The sequence below is a fragment of the Schistocerca serialis genome, chromosome 1 (assembly GCF_023864345.2).
Source record: "Schistocerca serialis cubense isolate TAMUIC-IGC-003099 chromosome 1, iqSchSeri2.2, whole genome shotgun sequence".
In the NCBI taxonomy this organism is placed as follows: domain Eukaryota; kingdom Metazoa; phylum Arthropoda; class Insecta; order Orthoptera; family Acrididae; genus Schistocerca; species Schistocerca serialis.
In genome coordinates this window covers 825,278,940-825,294,102 of record NC_064638.1, presented here as the reverse complement: position 1 = coordinate 825,294,102, position 15,163 = coordinate 825,278,940, and the positions used below count along the sequence as shown (strand labels likewise).

The 15,163-nt window shown below is 39.9% G+C and overlaps 1 protein-coding gene across 1 annotated transcript in view; it reads right to left on the bottom strand.

Moving 5' to 3' along the window:
- Positions 1-1,221: 1,221 nt before the first annotated feature.
- LOC126484516 (receptor-binding cancer antigen expressed on SiSo cells) overlaps positions 1,222-15,163 on the bottom strand; it is a 43,646-nt gene continuing 29,704 nt past the window's right edge. The window contains exon 4 of the mRNA XM_050108067.1: positions 1,222-2,494. Coding sequence (XP_049964024.1) covers positions 2,309-2,494 — 186 coding nt within the window. The 3' untranslated portion in view covers positions 1,222-2,308. The remainder of the gene's footprint in view (positions 2,495-15,163) is intronic.

Below are 15,163 nucleotides of genomic sequence, written 5' to 3'. Positions count from 1 at the left end.
ATAGACACAACAAAAAGAGACTATCACAAATAAGCTTTTGGCCAGCAAGGCCTTCTTCGTTGATAACACAACACACACACACACACACACACACACACACACACACACACACACACACACACACACACAAACTGCAGTCTCTGGCAAAGGCCATCAGTTGCCAGAGACTGCCGTCGTGCTTCATATGTGTGTGTGTGTGGGGGGGGGGGGGAGTCTATTTTCGGTGAAGACCCTGCTGGCCGAAAGCTTAGTTGTGACATTTCTCTCTGTCTGTCTATATTTGCGACTCAGCATCTCCACTATATGGTGTGTAGAAACTTCTCTTTATAATATTGTTACATTCCATCCTGGGTTATCCATTGTTTGACATCAATTTATCAAAGTAATACACGTCATTACAGCTGATGAATGGCAAAAACAGTCCCATAACGTTCAAATACAATGCTGGTAGTGTGCTGCTTGACACAGTCACATTGATTAAATATCTAGGTTTAATGTAGCAAAGCAAGAATGAGCACATACATGGGGCAGCAAAGAAGGTGAATTGTTGACTTTGGTTTATTAGGAGAATTTTATTTGAGGTACAGCTCACTGATAAAGTAGACAACATACAAAACATCAGTGCATTGCATTATTGAGTACTGCTCAAGTGTTTGGAACCCACACCAGGCCATATGAAAGGAGAACACTGAAGTAATGCAGAGCAAAGCTGCTAGGTTTGTTAACATTAGGTTCAATCAACATGTTATTATTACAGAGATGCATTATAAAAAATCAGAAACCCTGGATGGAAGGCACTGTTTTCGTGAAAAACTACTGAGAAAATTTGAAGCTGACTGCAGAACAATTCTACTGTCACCAACATATGTATTGTGTAAGGACCACGAATATAACATAAGAGAAAATATAGCTCCTGTGGAGGTGTACAGTGTGTCGTTCCTCCCTCACTCTTTTTGCAAGTGGAACAAGAAAGGAAATGACTAACATTGGTACAAGGTATCCTCCGCTATGTGTAATAGTCGCTTGCAGTGTATGCATGTAGATGTAGAAAATCATTAATCAGACAGAGTTGTGATGGAATGTGCTATATGAATAAATTATGTGCAATTAGGCTGTTTTTTATGTTGTGTCTGCAAGTATTAAGCAGGAACTATGGACTTCAAGTATTGTACTCGAAATATTTGCAAAATGTGGGAAGAAAGGAGTAACGGAGCAACTGTATCAAGTTACATGCCAAATATTTATTTACATATATGCATTTTCTTTACACCTCTGTCTTCTGACCAAATGTTTTTTGCAAGACACAATTAATTTATGTTTATCATAGTAGCTCACTAATCAAGTGAAGGTCTTCTAAACTACAGCACATTATTTACTTTCTAGACTCTCATACCCTCCAAGTCACGTGAAATGTTGTATTTCACTCCTATTGTGGGTTTGTTAATATTTATTAAGATTTATTTCTGTACCTTTTGTCAACTGCTTCAATTTCTCTCTTCCTTTCATTTTTAATTGTAGCTACTGGAGAAGAAAACTAATGCCATCCAGTACTTGAAATGTTGTTACTTCATCATCAAAAAAATAACTTTACAGCTTTAAAATAAGCTCAAATAAAGTATGTTGTCTTATTAGCTGTAACTGTTTCCAATGCTCTCTGAAAGGCATAGGGATTTTCTTCATGACAGATCATTATTAACAAATTGTAACTTTAATAAAAAATCAGTACCTATCAACAACCTCTTACAAAACAGCTGTTACACATGAAAATGCAGGAGATATCACATTTTTAGCAGTAAAATGGTTCTACATTGTAAATAAAAATTATGTGAACAGAGACCAAGAAACTTGACAAGATATTGCCCCTTTTAACAATAAACCACAAATAATATTTTTAAAACAGCACACAATAATCTAACAACCTTAGTTACAATCAAACAAGAATGTGACCAGTGCCATATTATTTTACATTCTTTTTGAGACAGTCATTATGCAGTTAACTGTGCGTGCACACATACTCATGAATGCACAATCACCCACATGTACACACACACCTATGCACATACACACCCCTTACATTACAAATACAAATCATGTTTGTAATTCAGACCTTCCATAAATCGACAATACTGCACTTGTGAATGGAATGATATTTTCCATGATTGTCAAAGCAGAATCAAAGAAATAGAGCTGCAAGTGAGCTGTTCTTTGCAGTCCCAGAGAAATAGCAGAAATGAAATTTGCTTGGCATGATCTGAAGAAAAATTGACATGCCCAAATGCCAAATATATTTGTGCGAGTACCAATACTGTCAGCTAGCAATGCGCAGACCAAGGCCGGTAACCCGTTGCTGCTGTTGCTTTTTCTGTTGTAATTCCAAAGCACGCTGCTGGCGCTCTTGGCGCCTTTTTTCACGAAGTGCATCAGCTGTGTCCCATCCACCTCTACTCTGATCCTCCCAACCAGAGCCTTCTTCCCATGTCTCTAGCTCTGCTGTCTGCAACAAAATATACAGATTTCGTTTTTTTATTGCTATAATTTCACATATTTAGGAAAGGTATTTACAGGAAGCTCAGTTAATACTGCTCAACAATTATTAGTATGGAAACAATTAATTATGTCTCCCTCTCTCTTATACTTTCCAAGGACAGCAATTTAGTATGTGATGCTCTGATTATTTCTTTAAAAGAAGGGGGGGGGGGGGGGGAGGTAAAGAGAGAGAATGAAGCATACAGAATCTCAGTCATGAGTTCCCGATATCAAGATTAACAAAATGTCACGAAAGTACCAGTAGCCCCCAACATGTAAGTTATGATGAACCAAATTCAGAAACACTAAGAACCTCTGGCCATTTGTGGATAGCTAAACTGCTAAATTACAGAGTAATCTTCTCATAAATAATAAATTTATGCTAAATTACACTGTCAGTGCCTACAACTGATAATGGCAAATGATCTGAAATTATTTCTCTTGTTTATGTTTGCACTCTGTGATGACAAGTTAAAACTGGGACTTGAAATAAGACAGGCAATATGCCTTCAGTGCTCAGAGACTCTCACAGATGAGCCCACAGCCTCCATACAGAATACAGGGGGAACCAATGGTAAATTGAAGCTTTGAATTATTTCATGAAGTGCATTAGGATGGACTAAATGAACAGATTGTCTGCAAAAAAGAGGCATTAAGTGGGAGACCAGTCTAGAACACAATCTACATCTACATCTACATCCATACTCCGCAAGCCACCTGACGGTGTGTGGCGGAGGGTACCTTGAGTACCTCTATCGGTTCTCCCTTCTATTCCAGTCTCGTATTGTTCGTGGAAAGAAGGATTGTCGGTATGCCTCTGTGTGGGCTCTAATCTCTCTGATTTTATCCTCATGGTCTCTTCGTGAGATATACGTATGCGTTAGATGAGTATGTGCCAAGCAAGATCGTAAGAGATGGAAAAGAGCCACCGTGGTACAACAACCGAGTTAGAAAACTGCTGCGGAAGCAAAGGGAACTTCACAGCAAACATAAACATAGCCAAAGCCTAGCAGACAAACAAAAATTACGCGAAGCGAAATGTAGTGTGAGGAGGGCTATGCGAGAGGCATTCAATGAATTCGAAAGTAAAGTTCTATGTACTGACTTGGCAAAAAATCCTAAGAAATTTTGGTCTTATGTCAAAGCGGTAGGTGGGTCAAAACAAAATGTCCAGACACTCTGTGACCAAAATGGTACTGAAACAGAGAATGACAGACTAAAGGCCGAAATACTAAATGTCTTTTTCCAAAGTTGTTTCACAGAGGAAGATTGCACTGTAGTTCCTTCTCTAGATTGTTGCACAGATGACAAAATGGTAGATATCGAAATAGACGACAGAGGGATAGAGAAACAATTAAAATCGCTCAAAAGAGGAAAGGCCTCTGGACCTGATGGGATACCAGTTCAATTTTACACAGAGTACGCGAAGGAACTTGCTCCCCTTCTTGCAGCGGTGTACCGTAGGTCTCTAGGAGAGCGTAGCGTTCCAAAGGATTGGAAAAGGGCACAGGTCATCCCCGTTTTCAAGAAGGGACGTCGAGCAGATGTGCAGAACTATAGACCTATATCTCTAACGTCGATCAGTTGTAGAATTTTGGAACACGTATTGTGTTTGAGTATAATGACTTTTCTGGAGACAAGAAATCTACTCTGTAGGAATCAGCATGGGTTTTGAAAAAGACGGTCATGTGAAACCCAGCTCGCGCTATTCGTCCACGAGACTCAGAGGGCCATAGACACGGGTTCACAGGTAGATGCCGTGTTTCTTGACTTCCGCAAGGCGTTCGATACAGTTCCCCCCAGTCGTTTAATGAACAAAGTAAGAGCATATGGACTATCAGACCAATTGTGAGATTGGATTGAGGAGTTCCTAGATAACAGGACGCAGCATGTCATTGTCAATGGAGAGAAGTCTTCTGAAGTAAGAGTGATTTCAGGTGTGCCGCAGGGGAGTGTCATAGGACCGTTGCTATTCACAATATACATAAATGACCTTGTGGATGACATCGGAAGTTCACTGAGGCTTTTTGCGGATGATGCTGTGGTGTATCGAGAGGTTGTAACAATGGAAAATTGTACTGAAATGCAGGAGGATCTGCAGCGAATTGACGCATGGTGCAGGGAATGGCAATTGAATCTCAATGTAGACAAGTGTAATGTGCTGCGAATACACAGAAAGAAAGATCCCTTATCATTTAGCTACAATATAGCAGGTCAGCAACTGGAAGCAGTTAATACCATAAATTATCTGGAAGTACGCATTAGGAGTGATTTAAAATGTAATGATCATATAATGTTGATCGTCGGTAAAGCAGATGCCAGACTGAGATTCATTGGAAGAATCCTAAGGAAATGCAATTCGAAAACAAAGGAAGTAGATTACAGTACGCTTGTTCGCCCACTGCTTGAATACTGCTCAGCAGTGTGGGATCCGTACCAGATAGGGTTGATAGAAGATATAGAGAAGATCCAACAGAGAGCAGCGCGCTTCGTTACAGGATCATTTAGTAATCGCGAAAGCGTTACGGAGATGATAGATAAACTCCAGTGGAAGACTCTGCAGGAAAGACGCTCAGTAGCTCGGTACGGGCTTTTGTCAATGATAACAATGATAACTTGTAACAAATAATTATAGCAGGTAGTCACTATTACAACCAAAAAGTACTACACATCATCATCAAACTGTTGATATGACAGTATGGCACTGCAGAATTTACATCAAGTGTGCCTCAGTTCTCATTATGTGTGCTACAATGCGTTCATGAACACTCCACAAAAAACATTTTCCAAAATGAATTCCAAAAAATCCTGATGAATGTATGACAAGCACTACTGGATACTGAACACTTCGGTGAAAAAAAATCAGAAGTCTGTAGGCATCCACATCCAGTGTCAAGTTAAATAAAATCCTTTTAATTATAGGGCAGTGTTATTTTGCAAGTGTAAAAACAACTATAAAACAGAATCTAATATTTTGACAGTATCTGCAGGAGTTCTCTTCAGGGCAATGAAACAGCTAGGTTTTGGAGGCAGTCATGTCTTTACTACCCATCCTATAAGATTATAATGTGACAACATATGCCATTACTTTGGATCACCAGAGGAACTTCCAAACCCAACTTCATTTTGCTGGGTGGCATCACTAGAATCGTTTTTGTGCCAATGAAAATTAGAAGGTTCTATCCATATTTTATGCGTACATTTTTTTGTGATTTATGATCCTTGTATGTTTTATTTTCCATGTTGGAATGTTTAGTGGATTACACTGTAGACTCTTCTGGTGTTCTGAGTGATTTTGTCTTGTGCTATAGAGCACTGATGGGAACATGGGAGATTAATGGGCTAGCAGCTCACTTTGAGGATATACCAGTGGGTATGTGTAGAGGACAGTATAGGATTCAGGGAATCATTGCTAATGGATGTATTATGTTTTGACTATTTTTGGTTAGTTATTTGTCTTTTTAGTATAGGAAGTTGGAGAATTGATCATTTTGTTTGGTTTTATTTGACAGTGTACTTCAAATGGTGGGTGTGTTTGGTTGTAATTAATTGTATAAGATGAGCATACGGTGGCATTCTATCTTTAGTATAGAAGCAAGGAACAGGAAACAGTTTTACACAAAAGCCATACAGAACTGATACAGTTATTCTGAGAAGAAGTGGGGAGGGGGGTAGGGGGGGGGGGGGGCAGGGCAGTAACAAAACAATGCAATGGACAAAGGACATACTGGCACTAACTTTATTTTCAAAGAGCAGTGGTACATTGCATATATTCCATGTACAAACCCCAAATGGTTATTATAAGTTGCTATGAGCAAGATCAACCTGGGGGTATCATACAGTTAGAGCTGCATGGCAGCAGTTTGCTAATTAAAGATACAACTTGGGACACTTTTGGACCACTTTTAATCTTCTGGCTACTGTAACCAAAACAAATTTAGTGAATATGATGCATCCTTTGTAGTACTGGCCAGATAGATCATTGAATGTACTCCCGCCTAACCTAACTCAAAGGAACGAAGGAGTCCGCCCTTTTTCACTCACTGGGTGAGCTACTAGCAACTCAAAAAGCATGCATTACTGCAGATCAAACGCTCCAGCACATGCAGCAGTGTCATAGTTATTGGCACCACAGAGCAGCGATGATAAAAAGTTTCAGTTTTGAGAACCACTGTAGTCTTGAGTCTTCTTTGTGCAGCCTGTATATACTTAAAACGAAAAACCACCTACCCACTTGAGCTTACTTAACCCTAGTTATCTGATGACCGGGTCAACCTTAGGATGTAAGAATTAGTAGTAAACAGCCAATATAGTGGTGGACTGAGCTCACATAAATAGTGCCCATCTGAGACAAGTCATATCAGTCACCGCCATGAGAAAGCTATGAACTGCTGTTGTCTGTCACCCTGTGCACACACAGCATTGCTGGCAGCAATGAAGCTGCTGTCTGCTCTGTGGTTGACTGTTTGACCCTGCACTCCACGGCACATCCACCAGTCCGACAGCTGCTCTGCTACCATGACCGACTTTCTGGAGTCGTTCATAGCAGAGCACTGACTGACTACTTGGGAGGTGATGCAGCACTGTACTGCTGTAGTGCTGACCACATTACCCCACCATATGCTGGGCAAGGCAAACACAGCACACGGGGCATGGTAAAAGGTCACTTGCTGATCTAAGCACGCTTCACCAACCATGGGCAGCCTGCATCTTGAGGGCACTGGCTGCCACCTAGCACCACCTCGACTTCATATTCTGACACGATATAAACAAATAACTGACACTGCTGTTTTATGACTGGATTTCAGATGTCTTCCTGGTACCTACTGAACACAGTGCTGCAGCCACTTTCAGAGTGGACAGCTGACAGCCTTCCTCATCATTAATGGGCCAGCTCCACCACCCCACTGTATAGGTCATTCACCCCCAACCTCTACTCTCTTCAACAGTAGCAAAACCTGCATGGATTATAAACACAACCAAATTGGTTCAGTTTCGCCTCACTAAAAGTGCATGCGCTGCTAAAGGTGTGATACAAATGGGGTGGCCGAGATGACTTAAGCCATGTGACTGTCTCCTGGGATCACTTTAATGCAACAGAATGGAACTGTTTTCAGTGGTGCATCTGTAGCCATGTAACTGCAGTGACTCCAAGGATACAGACAGAGCTCTATAGTTCCACTGTTCTCCTAAGCAGTTCAGCCAAACCAGCGTTTGTGTTTAGAAGTGTTGTCATTGCACTTCTTATCTGGCAGTTTTGCAGTTCAAAATGAATGATTAGTTTTAAGAACCAAAGATACTAATGTCACGGTTAATGTATGGATGGAACCTGGAAGATGGCTGAAACTATCATGTGATTAGAATACTTTATATATTATGGTAATTTATGCACAATTTATTGATATATCAAGAAAAACACCACTCACTTTCATTCCTGTTGTCAACCTGCTCTGATGTGGCTATTTGTTTCATCTGCCATGACACTGTGACAGTGCTACTACCACAATAAATGGTGAAGCCTCTTGTTACAGAAAAGCTGCCTCAAAAAATATCTCTAACCACTAATGGCGCCAAATTTTCAGTTTCTAGTTGTTCTGAGGTGAAAAATTACAAAAAATATGTATTTGTGTCTGGAAGAGCAGTGAAGTGGAAGTTACTTTACTAGTGGTTTGTATCCAACATAAGAATGTGGTTCTCAATTATTATTCAGAGGCTTGCCTCACAATCAGCTGGAACTGTTGAATCAGGTTTCACTTTCAATTTTTCCTTTCTATCCCTGTGAAGTTTTGTTATATGTGAGGACTTTCCCATTTTTATTTCTGGTATGGAAGTTGATCTTCTCTATGACCTACAGCTTAGGGCTCTTTCAGCCACAGCCTGCTAAACCAGGGCAGGGAGTTTATGTTTGAGGTAGTGTCATCGTTATAGAAAATGTAGACTTCGTCAGTATATTTCCAACAATCGATAACATATTGTAAGGGTAATAACACCTTGATGAGACACACAGTCTTGCACTTTATAGTCTTGAACAATGGACATGCTGGCAAACAAGGAGTGTGGTATTCTAGGTAACTGACGCATTCAGATGATTACTCACAAGATAGGTTCTCATACAATGCTCAGCACATGCCCTGCAGGCAGGGATACTAGTATAGTGGGAGGACATATATCTAAACTGTTGGCATCTAAAGCATCTCATAGATGGTGGAAAATAGGGATGGATATCAAGCCTACTCAGTTACAACATTTCTTTCAAAGGCTAGGATAAATGCCCCAGTATCCACTCTATTACTCTTAAGTTCTCTGTGAACAAGGCAAACAAAATGTAATCTGCACTGCTGGAGTTTAGCATATAGTTATTTATCTTTCTGTAATGTTAGATCCTGATGAAAGATAAGACCCTGAATGCTACTGAGGTTTTTATGAAAAGTGATGGTGATTGGTATATTTGCAAGACTGTCATAGTCGTTAGTGTCTATGACTAGTTAGCATGCAAAGTTTTGAGCAACAGAGACCCATTCCTCATTTCTCTGTTGGAGCAAATTCTCCTAACTTATCCTCGACATTTTTGATGAAAAACAGTGGCTTCATTGTCACAAAAGATTCTCCATTGGTAGATACCAAGAACCGGGCAAACGGTCTGGCTCTCATCCCATGGAGTGATCAGGGGGGGGGGGGGGGGGGGGGGGGGGGGGGGGGGGGGGGGGGGGGAGTGTTGGAAATTCTTTGAATTTTAATTCCCTTTTATTTTGGACGATATGTTTGTATTGGCACAAGCACCAGTACATGGACAAGTTTGATCCATTTCATTGCACATTGTCAGCCATGAGGCCTCTCCTTCCAATCGGAGGCTCTCCCCACGGGCACCACTGCCATGGCAAAGGCTATCTGGAACAGTAGCTGTAGCCCACCAGAGTCACATATTGGACAGGCAACACCTATCCCTCGGCACAGACAAGTAGCCTACAGCTCAAGTATCAGTAGTGCAATGCCCGCATTGTCAAAAGGTATGACTGTGAGGGTACCCCCACCCCCTCCCTCTCACCAAGTCAGACTGGTTACCATCTATATATCAGATACAAACATAAATCTATTTGAATAAAAGGTGCCTAAGATCTTCACACACATTGGATAGGTTAAGCGCCATGTAATATGTCTTTTACCTAATGACCAGCACTTCTGGAAAATTTCAAGTGGAGTACAAATCCTACAATCGGACATTAACAGGGAACTAATTACATATGGTGTCCAACAGGGTTTCACCAAGGGCAGCTTACTTTCTCTTGTGTACATTGTATATACTAATTAACTTTCATCAGTAACATCACCTTAGACTTTCTGCAGCTGATTCAGGGGCAATCAAAAAGTTTCCATTTGAAGGCCATACAGTCCAGAATTGGCAGGCAAAATTGCTGTGAGCACTGAGGGAATTATTTCACCAACCCAGCAAGCTGAAGATACCCGTCTGCTCAAACACAGTAACCCACTGTGTTAAAAAGTCCATAACTGCCTGCTGCACATCTTCATCTGGTAGGAATCATCAACTCTTCAAGGTCTTTTTTATAGGACCAAAGGCATGATAATTGCACAGGGCTGAGATCAGAGCTATAGGACGGGTGTTCAAGTGTCCCCCATTTGAGTTGGTGTAATTTCGATATTACAACATCTGCAATAAGAGGAAGTATGTTACCGTGAAGCAGCAGCAGCAGCCTTTGTCAGAACTTGGCACACCAGTCCAAAATGGTGGTTTTTAATGGACATGAGGCCCCGTACAAATTCTTCATTCTCTGAAGTATCTCTACTGGTGTTCAACCTTCATCATTAAAGAAGAGAATAAGAGCACACTGGACCTGTTTGGAGTCATCCATCAATAACATCGCCATAGTTCACATTTCCAGATTCACAGCATGTACATCAGAAAGATGTAAATGCTGCACTAAATCCCTTGCCTATCTACCTGCATCAGAGTCATGCTATGTTGCATATACACTGCAGCAATGCCCTAAAAGGGAAACTTTTTGATCATCGCTTCTATAATGAAGTACCTGAAAAAAGCTGCACAAATATCCTATCAGACCTTGATAAGATTTCAAAGTGCTGTAAGGTTGGCAACTTGTTTTAAATATTCAGATATACGAAATTGTGCACTTCACAAAATGGAAAAACATACTATCCTGTAAGTATAATATCAATGACTCACTATTGGAATTGGTGAACTCGTACAAATACCTGGATGTAACACTTTGTAGGGATAGGAAACGGAATGATTACATAGGCTCAGGCATGGGTAAAGCGGGTGATAGACTTCGGTTTATTGGTAGAATACTGATGAAATGCAGTCAGTCTATAAAGGAGATTGCTTACAAACAACTTGTGCGACACATCCCAGAATATTAGTTAAGTGTGGGGACCCCTACCAAAGATGACAAACAGGAGATATTGAACATTACAAGAGGAGGGCAGCACAAGTGGTCACAGGTTTGTTTGACCCACACGAGTGTGTCACACAGATGTTGAATGAATTGAACTGGCAGACTCTTTAAGATCTACTGAAACTACACCGAGTCTACTAAAGTTTCAACAACCAGCTTTAAATGACTACTCTAGGAATATACTACAAATCCTACATATCACTCCCACAGGGATCGTGTGGGCAAGATTAGATTAAATTACAATGAAAGAAACACCCTTAGCTGTTTACAGGTGTTGACATACGTCAACGGGGACAGATGAAAATGTGTGCCCCGACTGGGACTCAGACCCGGGATCTCCTGCTTACATGGCAGACGCTCTATCCATCTGAGCCACCGAGGACACAGAGCACAGGGCGACTGCAGGGATTTATCTCTGGCACGCCTCCCGCGAAACCCACATTCTCAATGTATATATAAGATTAGATTAATTGCAACACTCAAAGAGGCATTTACTGTATTTACTCGAATCTAAGCCGCACTTTTTTTCCAGTTTTTGTAATCCAAAAAACCACCTGCGGCTTAGAATCGAGTGCAAAGCCAGCAGAAATTCTGAAAAAAGTTGGTGGGTGCCGCCACAACTTACTTCTGCCGTCGAATATATGTAGCGCTACACAGGCATGTTTTGTAGGCACAAAGATAAATACTGGCGCCAAAACGTCTGCGTCAGTAAATAAATTTAAAAAAAAGGTGGAAGACGAGCTATTTTCAATGTACTACGAAAATCCGACTGGCAAGACTGTTTGGGATGTTTGTCAATATGGCCAACTCTACTTACTGATTTTTTTCCTATCTGTGAGAAGAGATGGTTGCTATAATAGGAACTTTTATAAATTGTGAATCACATGCAGTATTCTCGTCACCATAAGAATAATACGCATATAAACATTTTGCCATGTATTGTTTCATGTTTGCTGCTATCTCACTTAAATCCGGTCTGCCTAATAAACTACGAAACTAGAGTGAGACAACAGCAAACGCGGAAGAATATAAATATCATGTCATGTTTATATTCGCATTATTCTTATGCTTAATAGTGATACAGTCAGAAATGAAGCACGGCAATTGACTAGATTTTTAAATCTAAGATGACTAATTTCTGTGTAGAATGTAATGTACTAAAGAGGCGCCTGCGAAGATTTTCAAACGGAGAAAAATTTTCGCTAAACTCTCGTTCTGAACATCTTCTATCATACGCAGTCTATTTTTTGGTTCTTGTTGATCATTATCAAAGAAAGCAGCAGTGTGAGTAACAACAAATAGCAGTTTCTTGCCATTGTTTCGCTAATGAGACGATTCCTATTTTTTAAAAAAAGTGGCGGTAGCGCGCACAAAAGCAAGCCATGCCGCGAGCGGCGACAGGCCGTAAACACGCACTATCAGAATGCGACAAACAATGCATGACACAGTACAGTAACGCATTTTCAGCTTAGAGTGACGTAAACACATTTAACAAAGAAAATTGCGCTTATCAGATCAAAGAAAAATAAGCTATCAATTCAAACCAGAAGAAGCACGTGGAAAAGGAAGGGTACCCGTATAAATACGGACGGAGCGCCTGATGCATAGCAATAGCTACCTGGTAAAGCTTAACTGCTAACTTACGATTTGAACCAAACTACTGTAGCTGTATCGTCATTCATTCAAGCTAAATTGTGTCTCATATTACAGTGGACCAACTTTGTTTCGATTTGGAGATGCGGCATATAATTTTTCTCTCCCCTGGAATTTCGAGTCTCAAATTTCAGGTGCGGCTTAGATTCGGGAAAATATTTTTTCCTTGATTTCGAGTCTCATTTCTCAGGTGCGGCTTAGATTTGAGTGCGGCTTAGATTCGAGTAAATACGGTAACCATTATTCTTCTCATGCTCCATATGTCGAATGGGAAAAAATCCTAAGAACTAGTACAATGGGTCGTAACCTCTGCTATGCACTTCACAGTGGTTTGCAGAGTATAGATGTAGATGTAGCTGTTAAGTTTGATTTGTTTGCCGGTAATATCAACATTGTGACAAACAGTAATCAAGCACATTTTCATGTACATTGATAAATTATTAATAATCGATTCTTTGTCACTGAACTGTCTAAAATACAAGATGTGAAAGATTATCAACAACCTGTACAGAAACCAAATTGTATTTACATCATTTGTATGTAGAGTACGAGAGAGATTCTGATGATGTTGACTGGAATACAGAATTTGGAAACTACACAGGTAGCAGGGACAATGTACAGCGAGTGAAAGGTTATCACACAGAAACCATACTGCAGTTGTAATGGGGAGCTGTTTTTAGTAAGAGAGTGAGATAGCCCTGACATTATTCAAACTGTAAATTGAGCAAGCAGTAAAGGAAACCAAGGAGAAGTGCAAAAAAACAATTAAAATTCAGGTAGAAGAATTTAGAACATTGCAGTTTTCCAGTGACATTGTCATTCTGTCAGAAATGGCAATGGACTTGGAAGATCAGTTGAATGGAATGGTTAGTGGCTTAGAAAGAAGTTATAATACGAATATCAACAACAGTGAACAAGAGCAATGGAATGTGGTAAAATTAAATCAGGCAATACTAAGGGAATTTCAGTATAAAATATGACACTAAAAGTAGTGGAAGCGAAATAACTGCTGATGACCAATGTAAAGAGAAAATGTAAAATGAAGGGACAGACGGAGGAAAGTGCTAACACTCAATTTAGTGAAAATAAATCTGACCACACTATATGCCATGGTTTCCACAAAAGTATGTGCTGGCAGTAAGTAGTTCCAACAGCTAGAAAGCATTTGTCATCTACATACATTGTTTTGTCTTGCAATATTTGTGTTCTTATCTTGGAAGAAAATAGTGGCATGCTGCAGTGAAGTCTTATAATCAAGTAAAGAGACTTATGTCTGGCATGGCTGTTACAGACAACAGTGCTCCAATTTTTAATGACAATGATGCAAATCCTGATTACACTCCAGGGTACACATGAGATGTTGGAAATACCATAAGTATGGCTTAGCATCATATTGTCACCAGACCAACATCAAAAGGTATTAGACATAGTATTTGTTAAAATTTGGAGTAGTATTTAATGTCAACAGTATAAAAAATAAATGTAATATGTATCAATGTACGCCTGTAATGTCGTTACAGTCACTGGTACATTTTACGCTGTAACACTAGGTAAACCTATAATTAATGTGTTTGAAGGTTAGCACTGTTTTGGCCCTAACACCAAACACTGTAGGTTAGCACTGTTTTTATCATGTCTTATTCCTCTGCAAACATTTATGTATATCTGCTACTCATCATATAGTGGAGGTGCTGTGTCACAGATAGGCACAACAAAAAGACTGTCAGAAAGTGAGCTTACGGCCACCAAAGCCTTCGAGCCTTCGTCAGAAACATTCTATACTGGATTTTCCATTGTTTGATTTTTGCATATTTATTTTTAGGGAGAAGCACACCATTGAAACTGTAGTCAGTAGTAGGAAGCACAGAAAACCTGACATTGTTACTTTGCCAAGATTACTGTAATAAATATGTTTAGTGTGTCTACTATGTCTTAATTTACGATAGTAGAAGTCACACATCTGCTATCAAAATGTTTCCATGTTTGTTTTGATGAAGACAATGCTAACCCACAATAGTAGAGACAATGTTACAAGTAAACTATGTTCTAGAACTTTCTAAGATTTTTTTTATCAATATGGCACATTACATGGCTAAGGAAATAGTGTAACACCTTTTAGAAAGAGTTACATATAAATCTATTGTCTTATGATTTACAGATTTATCTACACCTATAGCATACACTAACACAAAACTATGGCCTTGTGGATTAGCACTTTCTTCTAACGACCTCTTCAAATGGGATAAGCAAGGCTTGACGAAGCAACAGACGTAATTTGCAGCAGTTACTCTAAGACGAAGATGCTTGCACATGACCACTACAGTGAAGAGTTACATCAAACCAGTCTTCGGACTTTAGACCACAACACCTACATCTAGAACATAGGCAGACAGAAGAGGTTGAAAGTGTTAAACTCTTGCAACAAAAACTTGATAAGAAATTCAATTGGAAGGAGAATACTACAGAGCTGCTGAAGCACCTGAATGAGTTTTACTTGCAATGTAGATATTGTCACTTCTGAAAACAGGTAGAATATTTTGCCGACTTTCATT